The sequence below is a fragment of the Myxine glutinosa genome, chromosome 12, assembly GCF_964187855.1.
Source record: "Myxine glutinosa chromosome 12, kmMyxGlut1.1, whole genome shotgun sequence".
NCBI classification, from domain to species: Eukaryota; Metazoa; Chordata; class Myxini; order Myxiniformes; family Myxinidae; genus Myxine; species Myxine glutinosa.
Genome location: NC_136272.1, coordinates 70,325,428 through 70,351,680, shown reverse-complemented (window position 1 = coordinate 70,351,680; position 26,253 = coordinate 70,325,428). Strand labels below are relative to the sequence as shown.

The following is a 26,253-nucleotide window of genomic DNA, read 5'->3' as shown; positions in this document are numbered from 1 at the left end:
GACATATGTAGAGTCTGTTCTGAAAACACGCAAAAATTCAACCTTCTATAAAATACCGGAAGTGTTTCACAGCTTGGTGGATGGTGAGCAGTTATTAGTCCACTACCGGTGTACACCGGAGGGGACTATAGGTTTGCACGCCGCCCCTCCGTCTGTCCGTCTGTCAGTCTGTCAGTCTGTCAGTCTGTCAGTCCGCAGTCTGTCAGTCCGTCACGCAAAGAACAGTTTTCCGGACTTTTTTTCTAAACGCTTAATGCTAATGATTTAAAACTTGGCACATGGTTTCCTCATGATAAGTTCCAGGTCCAGTTCGAACTTCACGACGTTTCGATCATTTTTAACAAAGTTATGGCACTTTGAACTTTGGGAATTCTGATAATTCTGATGATCCTTAACTCAGTGCCATTTTAAGTTTTAATTTCCTTTAAAAAAGATTTTCTCTGCAATAATAGGACCGATTGAGATCACATTTTCACCATAGGGGGGACTCAGTCTCCAGAATATTTTAATGGTAATTATGATGTCACAGGTCAAGTGGTTCGGCCGCCATATTGTTTTTCGTGAAAACATGAAAACCCCTTTTTCTCTGCAACGGCTGAACAAGTCGAGGCCAAACTTTGCAGGCAGAATCGCATACCCATGACGAACAAAAAAGTCAGCGAGCATGACGTCATTCATCACATGGTTTTTTTGGGTTTGTTTTTTTGTATACAAGATCGAGGCTCGTGAAACAGCTAACATTAATCACACAAAAAGTCAAACCAACAGACAAAACGCATAAAACAAGGGGAGCGGCAGACAAGATGGGGAGAGAGGGGGAAGGACACAAACACAACATTTGACAGCAGGGACATCGGGAGGACTTGGGGGGAGGTGGGAGAGGTATAAAACATATGAACACTGCAAGGACTCTGGGGTGAATTAGCGGGGGTAGAAAAGATCAAGGTTTTGGATGGGGGAAGATAAGAGATGGTGGTGAACAGCTGTTTTAAAGACCTGGAGGGAGGAGTGGGATTGAAGGGAGTGGGGGGAGTTTGTTCCAGAGGCGGGAGAAAAGGGGATTGAAAGAGTGAAGGTGAGCAGAGAGCCTAGATTTTGGCAGTTTAACCATAAGAGGGTTGCAGGCAGATCTTGTGCAACCTGAAGGAATATTGGGGGGACAGAGCACAGAGAGAGCTGGGGGAGCAAGGCTGGAGAGGAGTCAGTGGAAGACAGAAAGACCACCAACCTGCCTGCGGTGAGTGAGTGAAAGGCCCTCGGAGTTAACTTCATCGCAGGAGATTCCAATGATTCTGAAAGCTTTGGCCTCAACAGCGTGAAGCCGAGCTCGGTGTGAGGCAGGAGCACCAGCCCAGAGGGGGGAACAGTATTCCATTGAGCTGCGGATGAAAGCCTTGTATGTGGTGAAGAGCTCAGGTGTGCCAAGGAAGGACTTCGCACAACGGAGGATGCCCAGTCGGCGACTGGCTTTGGAGGCCAGCTTGGAAATGTGGTTTTCCCAAGAAAGATCATGGCAGATAGTGAGACCCAAAAACAGAGTTTCAGAGTTATGACGTTTTTAAGCATGAACCTTTAAAACCGAGCTCCTCCCTCATTTTTCATCCAATCGAGGGGAAACTTCATAGATCTGTTCAGCATGTCAGTCTACTAAAATGTCCTTTTGGAATTTGCGATAGGCCACGTGGTTTGGGCAGATATCGTTAATTAAACGAAAAAATTATTTTAAATGGATATCTCTTGAATCGCTAGTACCTCAGACTGTGAGTTGGTAATTATATAATTCAGACAGTGCAATACGTGCAGGCCGCTCCACGGAGCGACCATGCGGGCTTATCAACGAGGCGAGGCGTGACACACATGTGTCTCAGCATACCTCAGATCTAGTTTGAAAACCAGCATCAACCGTGCATAAATTTGCATATTCGATCATTTTTGACAAAGTTATGGCACTTTGAACTTTGGTAGGGGACATGTATTGCAGCGCAATACTCAGGATGCTTGTTTATCAAGGGACTCTACAAGCTGACACTTGCGAGTCTCAGCAAGCATAAGTTAGCGAGAGAAGAATGCTATCTGTCTCCAATCAGCATCCATAACTTGCTGCAGGACTCCATCCGCCGCATGGTCCAAAGCATCCGTGGTGATGCTGGTGGGTGCATCAGGTCATGGGAATATCATCAATGTATCTGCAGCGAGGGCTTCTTTAGATTTTGTAAAAGCTTTCTCGCAGACATCCGTCCACTCGAGCACTGAATTCTGCCACTACAGCTGGTTGTGGGCACAGTGTGTCACAAAACCTTGATAGAAATTCAACAGTCCCAAGTATTCCAGTAGACTGTCTGTGTTATCGGTTGTGGAAACTCTTTGAGGGTATGGACTCGGTCTGAGAGAGGCTTCAAGCCAGTGGCTGACACGCGGTGGCCGAGGAAGTCAATGGCGGTCCATCCTAGCTCACACTTTGTCATGGTTGATGACAAGGCCATAGTTGAGAATCCGTTGGAAGAGGTCACAGAGATGCTGAGAATGTTTTTCAGTGGAAGGGTTAGCGACGAGTATGTCATCCTGGTAGACAAACAAGAAGTTCATGCCATGACAGACCTCATCCATGAATCGCTGAAAGGTCTGTGCAACAATCTGCAATCCATATGGCATTCTTGTGTATTTGCAAAGGCCAAAAGTTGTGACGATGGCCGTCTTCAGAATGTCCGACTCCACCATGGGGATCTGGTAATAGGCCTTCACCTGATAACTCTTGGAAAACACCTTGGCCTCTGCCAGCGCCAAAGAGACTACTGGCGACTGGCCTGCCTCTTTAAAGGCCAGGCGCATGCAGGGCGGTGATACCAACACTAGTCCGAATTGTCACCGTGTTGAGGGTTATTGCCCGCCTGTATGTGTGTGAATGTTGGCCAATCCACCGCTGCCCACTTTGTTGGTCCGAAGTTTGTTTCAGACTATTGCGGCAATCTGGTCTTTCCATGCGAGGTTTCAACATGGACCTGCATCGGTGGCGTTGGCGGTAGTGAGCGGTAGTACGGTGGTATCGTTGGTGTCGTCAGTTGTTGTATGACAAAAAAAATTGTGGTGTAGCCATTGCATGTGGTTGTTCAACTATAGTGGCAGAGAATCGACCAGCTGGCTTAGTCATGTTGGCTTCCAGAACCGCATCGGCGGTTGCAGCAAGTTGTATCAGTTCCGAGTTGGCGTAAATTGATAACACAACGCACTTGGTGCTGTAATTTAGAGAGAAACACGTAACGTATAAACCGAGGATTATCGACATATTCGTAGCCTAATATTTGTTGGACCTGGTGAAGCAAATGAGACTACTTGGAGTCACCTAACTCGAGGTTCTAAACGTCGCGATTTGCTGTCGGAGAACCAGGATATGAGAACAGCTTTGAGAAGGTTATACTTATCACGAGGTGTGTGTTGGATTACATCACTTATGTGCATCACCTGCAGTGGCAAAGCCTGCATAACATGATTGAGCATCGTTTGTTGCACTGTAATTTTACGGTTTCTGGAGGTTGCCTCCACTTGTGCAAACCACAACACTGGATCTTGGGCCCAAAATGGCGGCAGCTTGATGACGGTGGTGGTCAAGAGCGAAACCAGGTCGACCATTGCAGGATCGGAGTTTGTCATCATGATCGAAGATATTGAAGGAGCTGGGGCTCCCACGTCGATCGGAAGAATGGACGCGACAAAAAGCTGGAATTCATCCGAGTTGCTTTAATCAAATCAAACACTCAGGCACACTGAAAACCCGTTTTTCGGGCAGCAATATATATCTATTATCCCGGGGGGTTTGCCCAGGCCCGGCGCCAGGGGGCGGGGCCCAGCGTCCTGGCTGCGGCCTGGCAAGTTGAGGGCGAGCCTGCCCGGGCATGCCCGGGCATGCCCGGGCGTCCCAACCGAGGCCTGGCAAGTTGAGCGCGGGCCTGCCCGGGCGTCCTGGACGAGCCCGGCATGGTGATCGCTCCGCGTCCTTGATAGGTGCAAGGCGATTGTGAAAACCCAGCGGCAGCCGCTACACACATCCCCCCAGAATCGACTTGCACCGGCAGGGTCAATTTGAGGGGGGTCCTGATGACCCGGCCGAAGCGACCCCTGGCGGGTCGTGGGAGGGGGTCCGGTGAGGTGGTGGGCGGTCGAGTGGGGGGCACCGTGGATGGGGGGCGGCCTCGCCGCGGCGGAAGGGCCACCCGTGGTGGGTGGTCGACGTCCACGTGCGCCGGCTTGAGGCGGTCCACCGCAATCCGGTCCGACCTGCCGCCGATGTCGATGACGAACGACTTGTCGTCCCGTCGCAGCACCCGGAAGGGCCCGTCGTACGGCGGCTGGAGTGGCCACCGATGTGCGTCGTGACGCACAAAAACATACTCCGCTGTGCGGAGTGCTGTGGGGACGTAGGACTGGGGGTCACCGTGGTGGGATGTTGGCACGGGGGCAAACCGTCGGGCGGCCTCCTGGAGGTCCGAGCGCTGGTGAGCTGCGGACCAGGGACTGGTAGCGTCGGGCACGAATTCGCCCGGGACGCGTAGCGCCTGGCCATAGACAAGCTCGGCGGTGGATGCCTGGAGGTCTTCCTTGGGGGCCGTGCGAAGGCCCAAAAGGACCCACGGCAGCCGGTCGGCCCAACCGCCGTCTTGAAGGCCGGCCATGAGCGCGGCCTTCATGGAGCGGTGGAATCGCTCGCACAACCCGTTTGCTTGGGGGTGGTAGGCCGTAGTACGGTGGAGCTTGACCCCCAGGTTGCGGGCGACCGCGCCCCACAGCTCGGAGGTGAACTGTGGTCCGCGGTCTGACGAGATGTCCGCCGGTGCGCCGAAGCGGGCGACCCAGGTGGCGATGAAAGCCTGCGCCACGTCGGCGGTGGTGGTGGAGACGAGGGGAACGGCCTCCGGCCACCTGGTGGTCCTGTCCACCATGGTGAGCAGGTGTGTGAACCCCCGTGACGGGGGGAGGGGGCCCACCAGATCCACGTTGACGTGGTCGAAACGTCGTTCGGGCACGGTGAAAGGTGCCAGCGGGGCCTGGGTGTGTCGGTGGACCTTGGCCCGTTGGCAGGCCGTGCAGGTGCTGGTCCAATCGCGGACGTCCCGACGAAGGCCGTGCCAGACGAAACGCGCCGACACCAGCTTCTGGGAAGCTTTCCGGCCCGGGTGGGAAAGGCCGTGGAGGGAGGCGAAGATGCGGCGTTGCCAGATGACGGGCACGATGGGGCGAGGCTGGCCTTGGGAGACGTCGCAGAGCAGGACAGTGTCCGCGCAGGGGATGTCGGCCAGGCGGAGGCCCGTGTCCGCCGCCCGGAGGGCTTGCACCGTGGTGTCGGTGGTTTGGTCCGCCGCCATAAGCGCAAAATCCACGCCCAGGTGGACCGCGTTCGCGCTGGCCCGGGAAAGACAGTCGGCCACGGCGTTGTTTTTGCCGGCGACGTGCCGGATGTCCGTGGTAAACTCCGACACGGCGGAGAGGTGGCGCTGTTGGCAGGCCGACCATGGCTCCGTGACCTTGGCCATGGCGTAAACCAACGGCTTGTGGTCGACGAACGCCGTGAAAGGTCGGCCCTCCAGGAGGTGGCGGAAATGGCGGACGGCCAGGTGTAGACCGAGGAGCTCCCGGTCAAACGTGCTGTATTTGAGCTCGTTCGGCCGGAGCTGCCGGCTGAAAAAAGCGAGTGGCTGCCAAACCCCGTTCACCCATTGCTCATGTACGGCGCCCACCGCGTAGTCGGAGGCATCCGTGGTGAGGGCGATGGGAGCGTTGAGCACCGGGTGAGCGAGCAGTGTTGCGTCGGCGAGGGCCCGCTTTGAGCGTTGGAAGGCCGCATCCATTGCTGCGGACCAGGCGATGTCGTGCTTGGCCGGCTTGCCCCGGAGGGCTTCGTAGAGGAGCCGCATGAGTTGAGCAGCGCGGGGCACGAAGCGGTGATAAAAATTCACCATTCCCAGGAATTCCTGCAGGGCCTTTATGGTGCGGGGACGCGGGAACGTGGTGATGGCCTCGACCTTGGTTGGCAGCGGCACGGCCCCGTTCTTGGTGATGTGGTGGCCCAAAAAATCAACGGCCGTCGTGCCGAAGTGGCATTTGGCCGGGTTGACGATGAGGCCGTGCTCGCTGAGGCGCCCGAACAGTGTTCGGAGGTGGAGGAGGTGCTCGGCCCCGGACGTGCTGGCGACGAGGATGTCGTCCAGGTAAACGAAAAGGAACGGCAGGTCACGCAGCACGCCGTCCATCAAGCGCTGGAACGCCTGAGCTGCGTTCTTGAGACCAAACGGCATCCGCAAGAATTCGAATAAGCCGAACGGCGTGATGACTGCCGTTTTAAGGACGTCGGCCGCCCTGACAGGTACCTGGTGATATCCCCGTATGAGATCAATTTTCGAAAAAATGACCCGTCCCGCCAGACGGGCGGAGAAGTCTTGGATATGCGGGATCGGGTACCTGTCGGGGGTGGTAGCGTCATTGAGACGGCGGTAGTCGCCACACGGGCGCCATCCACCCCCCGGCTTTGGTGTGATGGCGAGGCCCACGCGCTATCGGAGCGCCGCACGATGCCGAGGTGCTCCAACGCGTCGAATTCGGCCTTCGCTACGGCGAGCTTGGCTGGGTCGAGGCGGCGGGCCCTGGCATAGACCGGCGGGCCCGTGGTTGGTATGTGGTGCTCGATCCCATGCCGTACTGCGACGGCCAAAAACGTCGGCCCCCCCGGCTTTGGTGTGATGGCGAGGCCCACGCGCTATCGGAGCGCCGCACGATGCCGAGGTGCTCCAACGCGTCGAATTCGGCCTTCGCTACGGCGAGCTTGGCTGGGTCGAGGCGGCGGGCCCTGGCATAGACCGGCGGGCCCGTGGTTGGTATGTGGTGCTCGATCCCATGCCGTACTGCGACGGCCAAAAACGTCGGCCGCGTGAGGGCCGGGAACTCCGTGAGCAGGCGAGCAAACTCGTTCGCCGCCGGGACGGTGCATGCCAGCTCGGTCGGCGCGGAGCTGCTCAATGTGCATACCAGGGAGCTGAAGGTTTCGGCGTTGATTAAACGACGCCGTTGGACGTCCACCAGCAGGCCGTGTGCGCAGAGGAAGTCGGCGCCTCGCAGAGCCATGGGCACGTTTGCGGTTACAAACGTCCAAGCAAAGCGTTGGCCGCCGAAGCAGAGGGTGACGTTGCGCGGGCCGAAGGTGCGGATGGTCGATCCATTGGCCGCAACCAAGGAGGGGCCGCAAACCGCGGATTGCCTGTCCTGGTCAGAGGCGGGTATGACGCTCAGTTGGGCGCCGGTGTCGCACAGGAAGCGCCGTCCGGACGCTTTATCCGTGATGAACAGTAAGTTGCCCGTGTGGCCGGCGCTCATGGCTGGTAATGAACGCCGGCCCGGCCGTTTCCCGGCCTGCCGAAGGTGCACGGGGGTCGGCATGTCCGGGCCTTCTGTCCGAACCTGGCATGATAGTAACACCATGCTTGGTCAGGTGGAGGCCCCGGTCGTCGTGCTGGAGGTGGTCGGCTCGGTGTAGCGGCCGCCAATTGCGTCGGCAGTTCGGCCGTCGACCGTGCCGGGTGCTCGGGCGCCATGGGTGTTGCGTCGGACGGCGGTGGGTCCCATGTCGCCGCTGCGATGCGCTGTCCTGCGGCGGAGATCTTGTCGGCTTCTCTGGCAAGGGCCCGGGGATCTGTGATCGTCGTGCTTGCCAGGGCGAGGCGTACCGGGTTAAGCAGCTGACGGAGGAACAGCTCCCGGAACAGGAATGCCGGAGAGTGCTCGCCGAGCAGTGAAAGCATGTAGTCCATTCGCTCGGAAGGGCGCGTGTCGCCGAGCTCAGGCAGTTCGAGCAGGCGCCGTGCGCGTTCCGCCGATGGGAGGGCGAAAGCATCGAGGAGAAGCTTCTTAATCGCGCCGTATTTGTCAGCGGCTGGCGGGCTCTCGAGGAGGCTCAGGGCGCGGGCCGCGGTAGCCGAACCGAGCGTAGCTACCACATGGTGGAAGCGGGTGTCGTCGGCCGTGATGCCTCGCAGGGCGAACAGGGACTCCGCCTGTGCGAACCAAACCGCCGCGTTAGCCTCCCAGAAGTTAGGCAGTTTAAGGGCGACTGCCGTGTCCATGTCGGTAGGTCACCAATGAAGGAGCTGGGGCTCCCACGTCGATCGGAAGAATGGACGCGACAAAAAGCTGGAATTCATCCGAGTTGCTTTAATCAAATCAAACACTCAGGCACTCTGAAAACCCGTTTTTCGGGCAGCAATATATATCTATTATCCCGGGGGGTTTGCCCAGGCCCGGCGCCAGGGGGCGTGGCCCAGCGTCCTGGCTGCGGCCTGGCAAGTTGAGGGCGAGCCTGCCCAGGCATGCCCGGGCGTCCCAACCGAGGCCTGGCAAGTTGAGCGCGGGCCTGCCCGGGCGTTCTGGACGAGCCCGGCATGGTGATCGCTCCGCGTCCTTGATAGGTGCAAGGCGATTGTGAAAACCCAGCGGCAGCCGCTACAATATCACGGCGGGATCACCACTTTAATGAAGACACTTCAGTTTGAGTTTATAAGAAGTTTTATTCACACTCTAAATAAGCAAAACAGGAAAAAAACATCGCGAGAGCCTCCACGTCAGGCCTGCACAAAACCTCTCAAGATGCTCCGCCCCTCCCATTTCTCCACCGCCTATTGGTTAGAGGGAAACCACACTGGTTATGTTCGGCGAAGGGAAGGGGCCGCAACAGAGTGCTTGCTTGAGTGCTTAAGCTATTTGGTGAGCGCTCTACAAGCTGATCGGTAATGGCGCCCATACCCCTGACAACACCAGACTTGTCATCAGACCAACAGTTCCTGCGCACTCTGGGTACCAGCGACGCCATTTTTATGACTTTTATTTTTCTCCACCCATTCAGGGGCAGAATTGAGAGTAAATGTCCTCTTCCTCATAGATTTCCACCCATGGAGTTCTCTGTGCTCTGTCCTTTAAATGCTGACCATCAAGCAAGGCAGCAGCACGTAATATTCTGAGAATCTTTGATATGACTCGGCCAGGGTCGGAATGGAACCACCGGCATCCCAGACTCATATAATCCACCTTTGGAGGCCATTTCCCCCACAGAGCAGGGGTTGGCCTTTTTCGGGCACCGTGGTCCCCTTTTTTTGAAGCAATGTTTTATGGCCGGATTCCCTTCCTGCCGCCAACCCTGTTAGTCTCCTCTTGCGACACACAGGGAATTACTAGTGAACTGGTACTGAATTTGCCAACCGTGGAAGGATGACAGGCTGAGTCAACCCCCCTGTTGTTAATTCAGCGATCGACCGGGATTCGAACCCAGGATCCTAGGATCCCAAGCCGTCACCCTAACCGCTAAGCTAACATCAGGTTTCCATCCCAGACTCATAGCCGTTCCTCTAACAATTGGCCAGGGCACCGGTACACAATGTCCTTCTCTTTTTTAGATACTGCACACGCTGCCTCCACTGAACTCGAATGGCAATTTTATTTGAAAACGACTTCACAGAAAAATAAAGCGATGACGAGACAGCTCAGATGGAAGCACGCTAACAAATGAGCGATCCTTCTGTCCCTCAACCGAAGGCACCTCATCTTCAATGGAAGTCTCCACAATGCCAACAATGGTAAACACTGCTCGTGATTTTATGGATGTCTTCAGTTGACTATTCATAAAATTCATAGACTATTCATAAAAGGCCTAAGCTTGTATGCTATAGATGCAGGGATGAAGGCCATACCATCGTTAGTGTGCAAGACAAAAAGGAAAATGAAAGATGGCCATGACCTTTAAAAGAGCATCGTGGTGTGTCATCATGAAACGGACTTCATTATAAAAGATCACTGCATTTCCTGGATGATCAAAGAGAAAAAAAACCATCAAAGTTCATCAAAACTGCCTGTCGAGAGGTAATTCATCGACGCCAAAGACAAGATAGTAACCCATTCGTAGTAAAACTTTGCTGTAAGACGAATCGTTGCATTGCTACATGCAGTATATAGGCCTCATGTGTCCAATATTGACATACGTAATCTATAGGCCTCGTGTGTCCAATATTCACACATGCAAGCTATAGGCCTCATGTGTCCAATATTCACATATGCAATCTATAGGCCTCGTGTGTCCAATATTCACATACGTAATCTATAGGCCTCGTGTGTCCAATATTCACATACGTAATCTATAGGCCTCGTGTGTCCAATATTCACATACGTAATCTATAGGCCTCGTGTGTCCAATATTCACATACGTAATCTATAGGCCTCGTGCATCCAATATTCACATACGCAATCTATAGGCCTCGTGTGTCCAATATTCACATACGTAATCTATAGGCCTCGTGTGTCCAATATTCACATACGTAATCTATAGGCCTCGTGTGTCCAATATTCACATACGTAATCTATAGGCCTCGTGTGTCCAATATTCACATACGTAATCTATAGGCCTCATGCGTCCAATATTCACATACGCAATCTATAAGCCTCATGTGTCCAATATTCACATAAGCAATATAATGGTCTTATGTGTCCAATATTCACATGTGCAATCTATAGGCCTTATGTGTCCAATATTCACATGTGCAATCTATAGGCCTTATGTGTCCAATATTCACATGTGCAATCTATAGGCCTTATGTGTCCAATATTCACATATGCAATCGATAGGCCTCATGTGTCCAATATTGACATATGCAATCTATAGGCCTTATGTGTCCAATATTCACATACGCAATCTTTTGGCCTTATGTGTCCAATATTCACATACGCAATCTATAGGCCTTATGTGTCCAATATTCACATACGCAATCTATAGGCCTTATGTGTCCAATATTCACATATGCAATCGATAGGCCTCATGTATCCAATATTCACATATGCAATCTATAGGCCTTATCTCTCCAATATTCACATATGCAATCTATAGGCCTTATGTGTCCAATATTCACATACGCAATCTATAGGCCTTATGTGTCCAATATTTACATATGCAATCTATAGGCCTTATGTGTCCAATATTCACATATGCAATCTATAGGCCTTATGTGTCCAATATTCACATCTGCAATCTATAGGCCTTATGTGTCCAATATTCACATATGCAATCTATAGGCATTATGTGTCCAATATTCACATATGCAATCTATTGGTCTTATGTGTCTAATGTTCACATATGCAATCGATAGGCCTTATGTGTCCAATATTCACATACGCAATCTATAGGCCTCATGTGTCCAATATTTACATGTGCAATATATTGGTCTTATGTGTCCAATATTCACATATGCAATATATAGGTGACATGTGTCCACTATTCACATATGCAATATATAGGCCTTATGCGTCCAATATTCTCAAATACAATGTATAGGTCTCATGTATCCAATACTCACATCAACAATATATTGGCCTTATGTGTCCAATGTTCACATATGCAATCCATAGGCCTTATGATATTGTTTTACTAAAATAGGGGCAAAAAGGTCAACATAGGCCAAAAGGTCAACCACTTTTTGCAAATTTTTAAAACCCTCAATTTTCATCCGATTGACTTGAAATTTGAATAGGATTTGCATATCAGCGTATTGAATTCAACCACCATCTATTTTTGAGATCAGCATCGGCCAAAAGGTCGACATAGGCCAAAGGTCAACAAACTTTTCAAATTTCTAAAATCCTCAATTTTCATCTGATTGACTTGAAATTTGAATCGGATTTGCATATCAGCAAACTGTATTCAGCCACCAATTATTTTTGAGGTCAAAAGGCTGCTCTACCGAGTGCCATTCTACTTTGTTCTCTTTTGCCAAGTGTCGCTCTATGAGTGATTTTTCATTTGTTTGTTTGTGAGCGCGATAACACGCGACCACTTTAAGCTATCTTCGTCAAAGTTTACCAGATGATAACGAAGAACAAAAGTGAGGCTGTCAATGTTTTTGACTATATAGGTCAAATGTCAAGGTCAATGTTCGCTTGTTTGTCCAGGTGATATCTCAGCCATCCTTTGAGCCAGGAAGCTGAAATAGTGCACAATAGTGAGCAGGTACTTTGGCTTAAACTGTATTTATTATTTTTTGATTAATCAATTATTTGATCAATTACTTCATTATTATCGATTTATTAATCACTTATTTATTTTCTTTCTCATCTGAGCAATGTCTCATGCACCTTTTGTGCTAGGAAGCGGATATTTGGACATGACAATGACCTGATATTTGACTGTAAAGGGTATTTTTGATTTATTTATTTATCGATTAATTGATGAATTGTTAAATTTTCCGTTTAATTCGGTAATTTGTTGTCAAAAAGTTTTTGATTCCATTGAAACGGTGGTGCTTTTTGTATGATATCGGCTAATTGATTAAGGAATTAATTATTTTACGATTATGATTCATTTATTTTAATTACAGAATTAATCAATTAATATTATTGTTTCTCTCGTTTTTCGTCGTACCTGTCAGACGTCCTTTCTTGTTTGTGTGTCTGTTTCTTTGTCTGTCTGTGAACAGGATATCTCAAAAGGTTGGGGACAGATTCAGACAAAATTTGGTGGAGAGGTTGGGTATGTTACATGGATGAAATGATTCGATCTGGGTGAAGATCTGGTTCCAGATCTGCGTCTGAGAATTTTTTAAAGTGATTCTTTACCATTGAGCGATAGAGCAAAAACCGATATATAGCACGATATTTCAAAAGGTCTTGGACGGATTCGGACGAAACTTGGTGGATGAGCTGGTTAAGTCACACGAACAAGCCGATTCGATTTTGGTTCAAGTCTTTATCCAGATCTGACCAATCAGGGGGATACAAAACGTAAACTGTTCAGCCTCTCTACCAAGTGCCATTCTAGTTTACTGTGTTATTATTTAAGGTTAATTGGAAGCTACAATAAGCCTCATAATCACAAATGTGATCATGTACCCATCCTGAGTGCTTAACTTAAAATGAGTAGTAAGAGTGCTTGCAGCACCTGGGTGTACCACCACACGTGACATATGACACTGGAATGTCCTCCACATCTGCGAATGATTCAACCAGCTGCTGCTTTTGTACTTGTGAGTCTTGTCTCATCCAGCCTGCTGCTTTTGTACCTGTGAGTCTTGTCTCATCCAGTCTGCTGCTTTTGTACCTGTGAGTCTTGTCTCATCCAGCCTGCTGCTTTTGTACTTGTGAGTCTTGTCTCATCCAGCCTGCTGCTTTTGTACCTGTGAGTCTTGTCTCATCCAGTCTGCTGCTTTTGTACCTGTGAGTCTTGTCTCATCCAGCCTGCTGCTTTTGTACCTGTGAGTCTTGTCTCATCCAGCCTGCTGCTTTTGTACTTGTGAGTCTTGTCTCATCCAGTCTGCTGCTTTTGTACCTGTGAGTCTTGTCTCATCCAGCCTGCTGCTTTTGTACTTGTGAGTCTTGTCTCATCCAGTCTGCTGCTTTTGTACCTGTGAGTCTTGTCTCATCCAGCCTGCTGCTTTTGTACCTGTGAGTCTTGTCTCATCCAGTCTGCTGCTTTTGTACTTGTGAGTCTTGTCTCATCCAGCCTGCTGCTTTTGTACTTGTGAGTCTTGTCTCATCCAGCCTGCTGCTTTTGTACCTGTGAGTCTTGTCTCATCCAGTCTGCTGCTTTTGTACCTGTGAGTCTTGTCTCATCCAGCCTGCTGCTTTTGTACCTGTGAGTCTTGTCTCATCCAGTCTGCTGCTTTTGTACCTGTGAGTCTTGTCTCATCCAGCCTGCTGCTTTTGTACTTGTGAGTCTTGTCTCATCCAGCCTGCTGCTTTTGTACCTGTGAGTCTTGTCTCATCCAGTCTGCTGCTTTTGTACCTGTGAGTCTTGTCTCATCCAGCCTGCTGCTTTTGTACCTGTGAGTCTTGTCTCATCCAGCCTGCTGCTTTTGTACCTGTGAGTCTTGTCTCATCCAGTCTGCTGCTTTTGTACCTGTGAGTCTTGTCTCATCCAGCCTGCTGCTTTTGTACCTGTGAGTCTTGTCTCATCCAGCTGCTGCTTTTGTACCTGTGAGTCTTGTCTCATCCAGCTGCTGCTTTTGTACCTGTGAGTCTTGTCTCATCCAGCTGCTGCTTTTGTACCTGTGAGTCTTGTCTCATCCAGCCTGCTGCTTTTGTACCTGTGAGTCTTGTCTCATCTATTAATTCTCTTTGTTCAATCAGTGAGCAAAAGATGCAATCCTATGTCCTGACGAACAATATAAGGTGTTTAGGACTTCAATGGCGGTAAATAGAGGATGTGAGTGACTTATCTTCACTGGTTCTTCCCTTTCCTGCTTGTTTGCTTTCTTTGACTTGTGAACTTGTGCTTGTCGTGACAAGGTGTCCCTGGCAAAGTTGAGGTAGCAGTAACAGCCCCAACAATTCTGAAATAATTAATTCCAAGAGCACACCTGCTATCTGATCTTCGTCCCTCCCTCTTCCTTCCTCTCCACTCATTACATCATACACTTTGATGCACACAGATTCATTCAGCCAAACATATCATTTTATAGGACGCCTTGTACCTGACAAATTGGTATGGGGAGAAGAACAACAATAGCTGTTATAATGGTCGGCTTTCAGCAGGTGTGCAATGGACGTTAGTGGATGAATCACCGTCATTTTGCTTTTTTATAAAAGTTACACGAACATTTGAACAACAATGACTTCGTACTTGCTCCATGCTTGAGGAGATCCCAAGCCCAATCAAATCATATAGTTGGCCGACCCTTTATTGGGAGAAAATGCTCCAACAGGAATTCTGATCCACGACGCTCTGGCAAACAGCTTTACCTTTCGGGTGACCCTGTTACCTGTGCAGTCAGAGGTGTCTCCCTGTGGGCTTCAGGCATGTTTGATAGGCAAGTAAATTATACAAGGCTTTGGGTTTCTCTTGGAATATTGAGTAATCAATCAATATGACTGGTTAATAAAGAAACTGGAACGCCACTCGGTAGAGCGCAAACTCCCGCCGTGGGTCAAGTTGGAATAGTACGATTTCACAAACGTTTGAGGTGGTAGTTCAGTGACAACACAAGACAAGACAACACAAGACAGACACTGCACAGATATATATTTAGAATATATATAGAAGATAATGTTAAAAAAAAAAAGGCAAGTTCACTTACATTTTCGGATTCAGCGTTCAATTCTATATAAGTGAGTGTATTTTGAGGCGTGTGTGACGTCAAATAAAATTGTAAACCCGGAAAAACGTTCAATTCATTCCTTAGGGATACAACATGTAAAACTGGCCCAAACGTCAAAACAAAACTCGCTCATTTTAAGTCGTGCAAGCTAATGCGACCACTCATTCTTCTGGGAGGAATCCCGTGCACATGCTGGTCACACTTATAACTCACCTAAGGCTTTATAAGTTCATCAGATACTGACACCGCAATTGACATTCCCTGAGGTAAATGTAATGCTGAGGTTCGCTGAGGTCTCTTCTGAGGTTAAAAAAAAAAAAAAACAGTTTTAAAGCATTATACGTATCAAACGATACATTTTATGAAACGGGGAAACTTAATACACACTTTGGTGTTTTTAAAATGACAGAATATGTCTTTATTAGAAAAGAAAATGAACATTGAAGATGACGTTGCTAAACAATACACCTCTCTAACGCATAACCACGAGTTTAAACTACATTTACAACAAATATGAAAACTATTTTCATATCACAATGTTAAATATAGAATATATAGAAGATAATGTTTAAAAAAAATGAGCCCTACCTTCCAATGGTAAAAAATTCCCAAAACAAATTGCTGGATCCGGAATAATATCTTGAGCTTCACCAAAAACTAATCAATTCTTCCTTATCCCAAGGACAATCATCCCACCAACTTTCATCCAAATCCGTTCAGAACTTTTCCAGATAGCTTGTTCACAAACACACGAACACGCACACACACACACAGACGGACACGATCGAATGCATTACTCCCTGGCGGGAGTAATTATTAATCACAAAAAAGCAATCAAGAAAGATGTCATGCACAACACGATACTTGCAAAATACACCTTCCCCTCCGCTCCGAAAAAAAAGTTGCCATGGATACATCAAATTGTCCATTGCATTACGATTAAAATTGACGGTTTTTTTTGTGTGTGTGTACAAAGTCGGGGCTCGTGTAAGAGCTAACATTTATCACAAAAAGACAAACTGACACATAAAACATAAGATAAAGGGACATAAAACATAAAACATGATAAAGAGCGTAGGAGAACAAGATAGAAAAGATCAAGGTTTTGGATTGGGGAAGATAAGAGTTGGTGGTGAACAGCTGTTTTGAAGACCTGGAGGGAGGAGTGGGATTGAAGGGAGTGGGGGAGTTTGTTCCAGAGGCGGGAGAAAAGGGGAATGAAAGAGTGAAGGTGAGCAGAGAGTCTTGATTTTGGCAGTTTAACCATAAGAGGGTTGCAGGCAGATCTTGTGCGACCTGCAGGAATATTTGGGGGACAGAGCACAGAGAGAGCTGGGGGAGCAAGGCCGGAGAGGAGTCGGTAGAAGACAGAAAGACCACCAACCTGCCTGCGGTGAGTGAGTGAAAGGCCCTCGTAGTTAACTTCATCACGGGAGATTCCAATGATCCTGAAAGCTTTGATTGTTAATCAAAGCTCGGGTCAAGCGGATTAAAATAGATTTTATTTCAGATGAAAATTGACGATTCAGAAGTTTGACCTTGAATTGACCTTTTGACCTCAAAAGTAGTTGGTTTCCCAATTCAGCGAGGCACGACACAATTGCTGTTTAATTTTCAAGTCAATCGGATGGAAATTGATGATTTTGGAAACTTGACCTTGAATTGAAATTTGAGCTTTTGACCTCAAAAATCGTTTTCCCAATTTAGTAACTCGATATGCAAATGCTGTTTAATTTTCAAGTCAATCAGATGGAAAATGGCAATTTTATAAATTTGACCTCAAGATGGCCTTTGACCTCAAAATAAATAGGCTTCTTCCTTATGACCAACTCTACCATCTGTTGAAGTTTCGTGACGATCGGTTTTGAATTGTGACCTGGAGGCGAGTGACAAACAAACAAACAAACATAATAACCAAAACATCTTCTTCTTCTTCGATTTTGCAAGTAATAAATGGTGTACCTTGGCTAACAATGTCACGGATGTATATTGTTTTCCCCCCCAAATGACCCTCAATTGACCTGTTTGTTATTGTTTCCGCAGGAATCCTATGAATTCGGAAGCTTCTTTCCACGAGAGGTACTTGATGTCATCATTTGGCGGACGCAGGTGGCCACAGACGATGATTGGAGAGTTTCTGTTGCTATGAATCTTTAATGGCGATACAAGGCGATGTGGGAACTGCTTGACATCTGCAGGAGGAAACAAGCTATATTGTTATAACATCTACCCTGCAAGTATCGGCGGAGGTGGTAGTCTCCCTTGGGTTGGCCGCGGATTGTCTACACTCTGCCAATCGTGAACTCGGAAGAGGATACACAATTAGGTATAAAATGGCTGAGTTGCCATGCGGTAGTGCTTGGGTGTACTTGTTTTTACTACTTAGGCTCCGAGTAGCCACTTGTGCGGAATGTCCACCGATGTGTGTCTGCGAACTGCGACCTTGGTTCACTCCACAGTCACTCTACCAGGAAGCACATACGGTTGACTGTGCAGGTTTTAAACCCCAATATCCTTTCACTGCTTTCCCAACAGAAACACAAGTACTATTACTCCAGAGCAGCAGCTTGGAGAGTACGGCTCCATTTTTGAAAGGATTACCAAACCTCACCGAGCTTGATGTGTCACAGAATCGATTGTTGAGCATTGAATCAGCAGGCTTGGTTCCTCTATCACGCCTTGTTACACTACACCTCGAAGAAAATGGTCTCATATCACTCCCTGACAGAAGTCTTCATCGTCTAGCTGCACTGCAAGAGCTCTACCTGAACCACAATCGCATTGAAAGAATCTCACCTGCTGCTTTTGCCGGACTGGACAACCTAATTCGGCTTCATATCAACTCAAACCTTCTACGTGCCATCGACCATCATTGGTTCTTGAATACCCCAAATCTGGAAGTCCTTATGATAGGTGAGAATCCCGTGGATGCGATTTTAGATGGAGACTTTGCACCACTTTCCAGCCTAAAGAGCTTAGTTCTTGCTGGAATGGGCTTGTTGAGTATTCCAGAAGGTGCACTCTTTGGTCTGAGCAGCCTCGAAAGCCTATCTTTCTACAACAACCAACTCAAGGAGGTGCCATGGCAGGCTCTTCAAAGTGTAACAGACTTGAAATTTCTTGACCTCAACAAAAATCCCATCTGTACACTCAAGGAGGGTGATTTTCGCAACATGGTTCACCTGAAGGAGCTTGGCATGAGCAGCATGCCTGAATTGATAGCAATCGATCGCTATGCCCTGGAGAACCTTCCGGAACTTATCAAGGTTGAGGCAACACATAACCCAAAGCTAGCATTTGTGCACCCACATGCCCTGCGTGAGCTCCCACATCTTGAGACACTCATGCTTAGTGACAATAACATAGCTGGTCTTTACCGACAGACTGTTGAGTCATTGCCAAGCCTGCGTGAAATTGGTCTCCATGGCAATCCTCTTCATTGTGACTGCATCGTGCAGTGGATCATCAGAGGCCAACTACACGCTCGCTTCATGGAGCCACACGCCATGCACTGTGCCGCTCCACCAGAGTTCATGGGTCAATGTGTGAGAGACATTCCCATGACTGATATAGCAGATGGCTGTCTGCCATTCATTCCAACCTCAATTTTCCCAGAAGAGGCCAGCCTGATTGATAACACTTCGGCAACTTTTGATTGCCGTGCTTTGGCCGAGCCGGAGCCAGTTATCTACTGGGTGAGCCCAAAAGGAACAAAAATTGTTGTTGACATGGTGTCCGAAAAGTACAGTGTCTCTGATGAAGGAACCCTGCAGATTATGGATGCACATTATGGAGACAGTGGCACATACACATGCGTGGCCCAGAATGGTGTAGGGTTGGACACAAAAACTGTGACCGTGACCGTGAATGGCACTCGTGTTAATCCCAGCCAAGGAATTACAATCCGTGTGCTCAACGCTGGCATGAATTCAGTGCTCGTAGCCTGGACGTCACAGCCGGGGCCTCATTCTACATCAGCTACACTGCATATCGGCAATGAGAAGGTCAGATTTACAGTGCGAGTGCCAGCAGATATACATGAATACAACTTGACACACCTTGTTCCAGAAACAATGTACAACGTTTGTCTCATGGTCAAAGTTTCTCAGAATATGACGGAGCAAGCTTGCATTAATGTGACCACCCTTTCCTCTCTGGACCCAAATATTCCACCAGAAACCTGGCTTTACCATGTGTTAGCAATTGCCTTTGGGTCAACAATTGCCCTCATCTGTTTACTAGGCATATGGGCCTACGTATTAGCAAGATATTTTGATCGGCTCCGTCCATACCAAATTACCTATCGGCTTGGCCAGAAGAGCAACTCACTGCTGGAGCTTGACCCATCTCTTGCGGACTTGTGGGACGGAGAATGCGAAAGCACGAGGCCGACTGTGCCCCGCCGGCCTCTGGACACCTGGCAAAATTACAGCTCATTGCGTATGCACTGACACAACAGAGATTCCCCGGAAGCCATTGAGGGATGAGATACACCAGCTTGGATTAGCTGGGAACCGTTCTCTGAAGCACACTGCTGTATGCTAGGAGATGCCAATACAGCTTTGATTCACATAAGACAAAGCTGGCAGTAGCCATTAGGTGATGCCATTAAAAGAAGCTTCAACTTCAATGTGTTTGGACTTGAACAGACTGTTTCACTTTTTCAAACATTAGGAAAATCCACAGTAGGATCGCACTTAGTAATGCAATAGCTGGCTGTGAAGTGGACATTTAATTGGCATTCATGCATTTTTCCTTATGCTTTTTCTCTCTCTCCCCCCCCCCCCCCCCCCCCCCTAGGATGGTTCTTTATCTTGATGGAAATTTGTATGATCGTTGTTAGAAGATGCATAATGTGTTTCTGTCTTGCCAGATTTTAAAACCTCTGGCCCAGAACGCTTCTGTTCCTTTGAAAATGTGATGCAAGTCCACTTGCCAAGGTGAGGGTCAATGTGCCTAAGGCAGATTCATCAAAATTTCAGCTCATTGGTTCTGGACACTCCTTCTTCAAGCCCATTGGATTCCATGGATTTTCTTCTTTCTTTAATGGCCAGCCACAATTATTCCCATGTTCTTGTGCCGTTTGCCGGGGGAAGTTCTTACCCAATTGTTTTCAGGAACCGGCTGGCCAGGCCTGACGTTCGACTGAATATAGTTAGGACAGGAATTTGGAATCTGGCCTTTGCACCGGCCATGGCTCGCTAATCTTCACGAAGGAGACTTTAAAGTCCACCAGCTAATGTTGGCAGATGGGAAACCCTGTTTAATATCCATCTGAGGGACGGCACACACATTGGTGAATCACCCTGCCTGTGAAACACCGGGATGACAGTTTATAGCTGGGTCGGGATTCAAATTCGGGCTGGACAGCTTAGAGGTGAGTGTGCATCCCTCAAAGCCATCCTGCTAGTCCATTGGATTCTTTGGTTAAATACCGGTACATAAATCCATGTCAGTTATTTTTGTATCGAAGCGGATATTTTGCATTGTCTGCAGTTTTCAGAAGTGTCTTGTGATGAACCTGCAGGAAAATGGCTTTAGTTATACAGGGTGTCCACAAATTAGTGTTCCAAGTTTAAACCATAATTTAAAAAATGGAATGGGATACAGAGCAATGCGGTTTCCTGCATGTGAAGGAGCATTTCTCCAAGTTGTATGGCCTTTTTTTCGTTTTCAGGTGTCTCCTGTGACACGTGACGTCACATTTATTGCAAAAGGCGTCCACACAAGAAAAAGTTCAATGGTGCTGCCTGGTTTATAGAGACCAAATCAGCTACACAGGTTCAGTGAAACTGCAGAAATGTCTATGGAAGGCGAAGCAGCCACCATCGAGAAAATAAAACGATTCGTGAGTGGTACAAAACGTTTATGGAGACTGGTAGCATCCTGGAGAGGAAGGGGACAGGCTGGTAAGTACAAGTGGTGAGGAAGTTGAACATGTTTGTGAGTCATTAGAGTGCAGTCCCGATAAGACCATTCAGATTCGGATGATGATCCTTACAAATCCTGACAATAAAACTTTGAGAAACGTCCTTTCACATGCAGTAAACCACATGTTGTTTCCCATTTCATTTTTTTTTCATTACGGTTTGAATTTTAAACGGTAATTTGTAGACACGTTGTATAATCTGCCATGTGAGTTGCAGACAGAAGCTACTCTGGAATTCTGTGCAATATCGACAATGGTCCCATGCTGTGCTTTGAATATTCTCTTAGCAGTATACCCAATGGAAGTTGAAATTCAATGTTTTGTGTTTTAAAAAAAAAGAAAGAAAATGAAGAACTCTTCTCCAATCTAACCATGGGCATTGATGTTTGCATTAAGTATTTTAAAACCATTCAGTTGGGTATTCATAAAGAAGTACACTTTGCTGAGGGGCTTCATCTGATTCTTCATTTAGACATTCTGGTGACTCCTTGTTGCAAAGAAACTTGTGCATGAAGAACATACACCCATTCACTTTGTCACTGAAAACTGAATCAACGTGGTTGCTAAACACAGATCAACAGAAAATAAATATGAAAAATAAAAAGGAAACAAAAATGAAATTGCAAAGCATCCCACAATGCAATTAAAACTGTCTGCATCTGATTTGTACTCAAACCAAATGAAAACAACAGGTAAAAAAGTTGTTAATTTTTTTCTCAAAATAGAGGTTTGTTGAAAATTTCATGACAAAAGCTCAAATTGTAAACATGTTGTGGCCTGGACAAACGCTGAAGCTCAAATGATAAATAAATAAAGAAACAAGGAAGCAATTTTAAAAAACGGCCGTCTCATGCTGTGCGGTGGATGATGGGCTTATAAGGAGTATTTGTACTTGCAATGACTTTGACATTTAGACCAAATCATTCATTAGTCTGCTCCATATTCTCATAATAAAGGTTTGCTGAACATTTGATGACAAAAGCTCAAATGGTAAAAAAGAGAAGGACAGACACACGCACACACGTGGATACTTTGAAACTTGGGAGGACTCTGTACCACCTTCTGAAATATATGGAGATAACAACCAACAACGCAAACACACACTAACACAAACAATTGAGTGATTGTAAAACCGTGTCTCCCTCTGTGCAGGTGGATGGACTAATTCTTGCTTCAATAGAGAGAGACAGAAAGAGTGAGATAGAGGGGCAAAGAGAGAGACAGAGGGAGACATAAATATGTGAATTAGTGTTCAGTTTTGACTTGGTTCTTGTAATAGTTTTTGTCATGATTTCTTCATTTGTCATAATGTATTGAGAATCGGTTTGAAAAATGATGTGTGGTTTATAAATCACCATAAAACAGTCACTTTCATCATTAAATTTCGCATCTTGACTCCCTCCAGTTTATATTTCTCCAATTTAAGTGTTATATATACATTAATATTAACATTATTTTGTACATTCATTTATAACATATTTACATTAAATTAGAGCAAATGTACATTAATTTATAACATATGTACACTAACTTGTACACTAATTTGTAAAATATGTACATTAATTTATAACATGTATACATTCATTTATAACATATATACATTAATTTACAACATGTGTACATTAACTTGTACATTAACTTCTAACATATATACATTGATTTATACATGTGTACATTAATTTAGAACATGTGTACATTAATTTCTGACATGTGTACATTCATCTATGACATACGTACATTAATTTATAACAAATGTACATACATTTGTAACATGTGTACATTAATTTATAACTTATGTAAATTAATTTTTACATTCATTTATAACATGTGTACCTTAATTCATAACAAACTAGAATCCGGGCACTCGGTAGAGCGCATACCTTCGCCGCAGCTACTGTTCTGTACTTGGCATGGGAGTGTATGCGATGTGAAACTTTATGTGAAATGCGATCGATTTTTAAAAATCAGAATTTGAGCAAATCTGTTTCATTCGTCTGTTAATATGCCTCCCCGATTGACAAATCTGCAATTTGAATTTCATTTGAGGTTGAAATGATTGCGGGAGATCGCGTTATAGTGATGACGTCTTGGATGGACATCCTCTTCTTCAGTCGCTCATAACTTTGAGTGAAATACGATCGAGTTAAAAATAGTCAGAATTTGAGCAAATCTGTTTCATTCGTTTGTTAATATGCCTCATCTATTGTCAAATCTGCAATTATAATTTTTTTTGAGGTTGAAATGATTGCGGGAGATCGCGTTATAGTGATGACGTCTTGGATGGACATCCTCTTCTTCAGTCGCTCATAACTTTGAGTGAAATACGATCGAGTTAAAAATAGTCAGAATTTGAGCAAATCTGTTTCCCAAAATCTAATCAAATGTGTCCCGTATAATAACCAATCATCCCACCAAATTTCATGCAATTCGGTTGAATACTTTTTGAGTTATGCGATTAACATACACACAGACAGACATACAAATAAATACACAGCGATCAAAACATAACCTTCCGCTTTTGCGAAGGTAAAAATATGTGCATTGATTTGTACATTAATTTATAACATGTGTACATTAATTTGTACATTAACTTATAATGTATGTACATTCATTTATAACATACATATACAATAACTAGCAAAGGCAGGGAGCCATAACTGACAGGGGGGGGGGGGGGGCGGGGAGGGGAGGGCGATGCATAAATTGTCTCACCTGAAATGAGCAATTTCCTTTGGAGTGTGTATTGATAGAAATGGGAATTCAGTGTAAATATTCAGTGAGCAAATGTTGCAATGGGTGCAGCTGGTAACCTCAACAAATTTGTCCCATTCTATCAGCTAAGATTTCCAATCCATGCCTCCGAAGTACTGCTCAGGAGTGAGGGTGATATTATGACAGCTTAGCTGGGAAACGGGTTTTGGCATGTTTTAGGCCTATAGCCCGACGGAAGATCCCCAAAGTTCTTTCCATACGAATGTTTCAGTTTCACGTTTCAACATCAGTTTCACTTTGAGATATCAGTTTAGATTCATAATCGCAACTTGTGATGCGATATGAATAGTGCATGGAAAAGGTCGTCAAACCGATTTTGGGAGGAAATGTTTTCCAATTATCTAAGGGGTCTAAAGTTTTTTAGGGTCAAAAATGGGTCAAAGGTTTTAAAGAATCAAAGATCTTAAAAGGGGTCAACGTGTCCAAATGGTCTTAAATTGGCCAAAGTGTCTTAAAAAGTCAATAGGTTTGAAAAGTGTCAAAAGGAGTATATGTCTCAAAAGGGTCGAAATGGGTATTAAAGGGTCTAAAGGTTGTAAAGGTGTAAGTGGTGTAAAAGGTCCAAGGGGTTAAAAAAAGGGTCTAAGGGGTGTATAGGGTCGAAAGGGGTGTAAAGGATCGAAGGGGTTGGTCAAAGGGGTGTAAATGGTCTAAAGGGGTCTCAGGGGTGTAAATGGTCTACAGGGGTCTCAGGGGTGTAAATGGTCTAAAGGGGTCTCAGGGGTGTAAATGGTCTAAAGGGGTCTCAGGGGTGTAAATGGTCTAAAGGGGTCTCAGGGGTGTAAATGGTCTAAAGGGGTCTCAGGGGTGTAAATGGTCTAAAGGGGTCTCAGGGTGTAAATGGTCGAAGGGGTTGGTCAAAGGGGTATAAATGGTCTACAGGGGTCTCAGGGGTGTAGAGGGTCACAGTGGTCTAAGGGGTGTAAATGGTCAAAGGGGTGTAAAGGGTCTAAGGGGTTTAATGCCTCGAAGGGGTGTAAAGGGTCTAAGGGGTGAAAAGGGGTCTAAAGATGTTCTAAGGGGTGTAAATGGCCAAAGGTTTCTAAGGGGGTGTAAAGGTTTAAAGAGGTCAAAGGGTTGTAAAGGGTCTAAGGGGCGTAAAGGGTCGAAAGGGGTTTAAAGCATCTAAGGTGTGTAGTGTAAGGGGTGTAAAGGGTCTGGAGGGGTCTAAGGGGTGGAAAGGGTATAAAGGGGTCTAAGGGTTTGAAAGGATCTAAGGGGTGGAAAGGGTCTAAAGGGTGTAAGAGATAGTGAAGATGTAGTAAAGAAAATACATCAGGTTCGTAAATAAATTAACTCGGGAGTACAACACAACAATAACGGGCCAAATGACCTCCTCATCACGGTTAAAACCCCTATTCAGGTACATGGTGGTTAAAAATCTGATGGCAGAAAGATTCGTTGTGATTAACCTTGGGAGCTCAAAGCAGTATGATCACAAACAGAGCAAAACAACAACTCACCTTGTTGCAAGGATGAGGTGAGGTAATCATTGGAGGTTCACCCGTTGTCAAGTGGTGGTTTGTAGTTGGCGTCACGTGGGTCCTTTTTTTCTACAAGCTATTTTTTCACACTTGAGAGTGATGTTAGATTAGCAGTAAAATTACCTTTAAAACGATGTATAGGTTGTGTTTGTACTATTTTCGGTTTTTGAACAATTAGCGCATTTGAGAGGTCACGTGACTCCTTATTTGCCGAACTTACACATCATGGTAACATCTTGATGGTTGTTTCTCACATATCTACTAGAGTCCCTGTATATAGAGAGTTGTGTCAACTCAAATTTGGACGCCATTTTGTGTCTAAGTGTGTCGGATTAGATATACATACATTCGCGATATGGGGTGATATATTCTAAACCTGCTAAAAAAAAATTTACTACACATATTTTGTCTTATTATTACATACAGGTGATATTTGTTTTGTCAAAAACTCAGCTATTGTTGCTAAATATTGTTGGAACTGCAGAGCACTTCAACCTCTTTTTGTCATCAGCTCGCCCCCTCTCAAACTGATTCACATCGAAATGTTCCTGCAATCATACAATGAGTGTCCTTGATGTATTTATTTATTGAAATTTTTATTCTAACACAACACAGTTTAATTTTAATGAGCTGTCATGTACTAGTACTTCCACAACAGAAAATCACATGGACAATCTTCCGGAAGATGGCCAGACAAATCGCTAGCTCTATCGACCACATGTATATTGATATCAAACAGGGATAACAGCTTTTGAAAGTTGAGCCAGTTTTAAATGTGGGTACACAAATACACCTGTTTTACTGCATTAATCACCTCGAAATATTGTATGTTTTGGGAACGATAGCTGTCACCAGGTTAAATATATAGGGATTGTCCAATGTGCAAAATCTTCCATCGCTACAATTTGGCCATAAATCCCGGGGTGGGAAATATTTGAGCAAATATGCCACAAGACGCATG

At 46.4% G+C, this 26,253-nt stretch overlaps 1 protein-coding gene across 1 annotated transcript in view; it reads left to right on the top strand.

Annotated features, from left to right (window-relative positions):
- LOC144888136 (leucine-rich repeat neuronal protein 1-like) overlaps positions 1–21,480 on the top strand; it is a 65,485-nt gene extending 44,005 nt beyond the window's left edge. Inside the window, exon 2 of the mRNA XM_078766005.1 lies at positions 17,151–21,480. Coding sequence (XP_078622131.1) covers positions 17,441–19,558 — 2,118 coding nt within the window. The 5' untranslated portion in view covers positions 17,151–17,440 and the 3' untranslated portion in view covers positions 19,559–21,480. The remainder of the gene's footprint in view (positions 1–17,150) is intronic.
- The last annotated feature ends 4,773 nt before the right edge of the window (positions 21,481–26,253 follow it).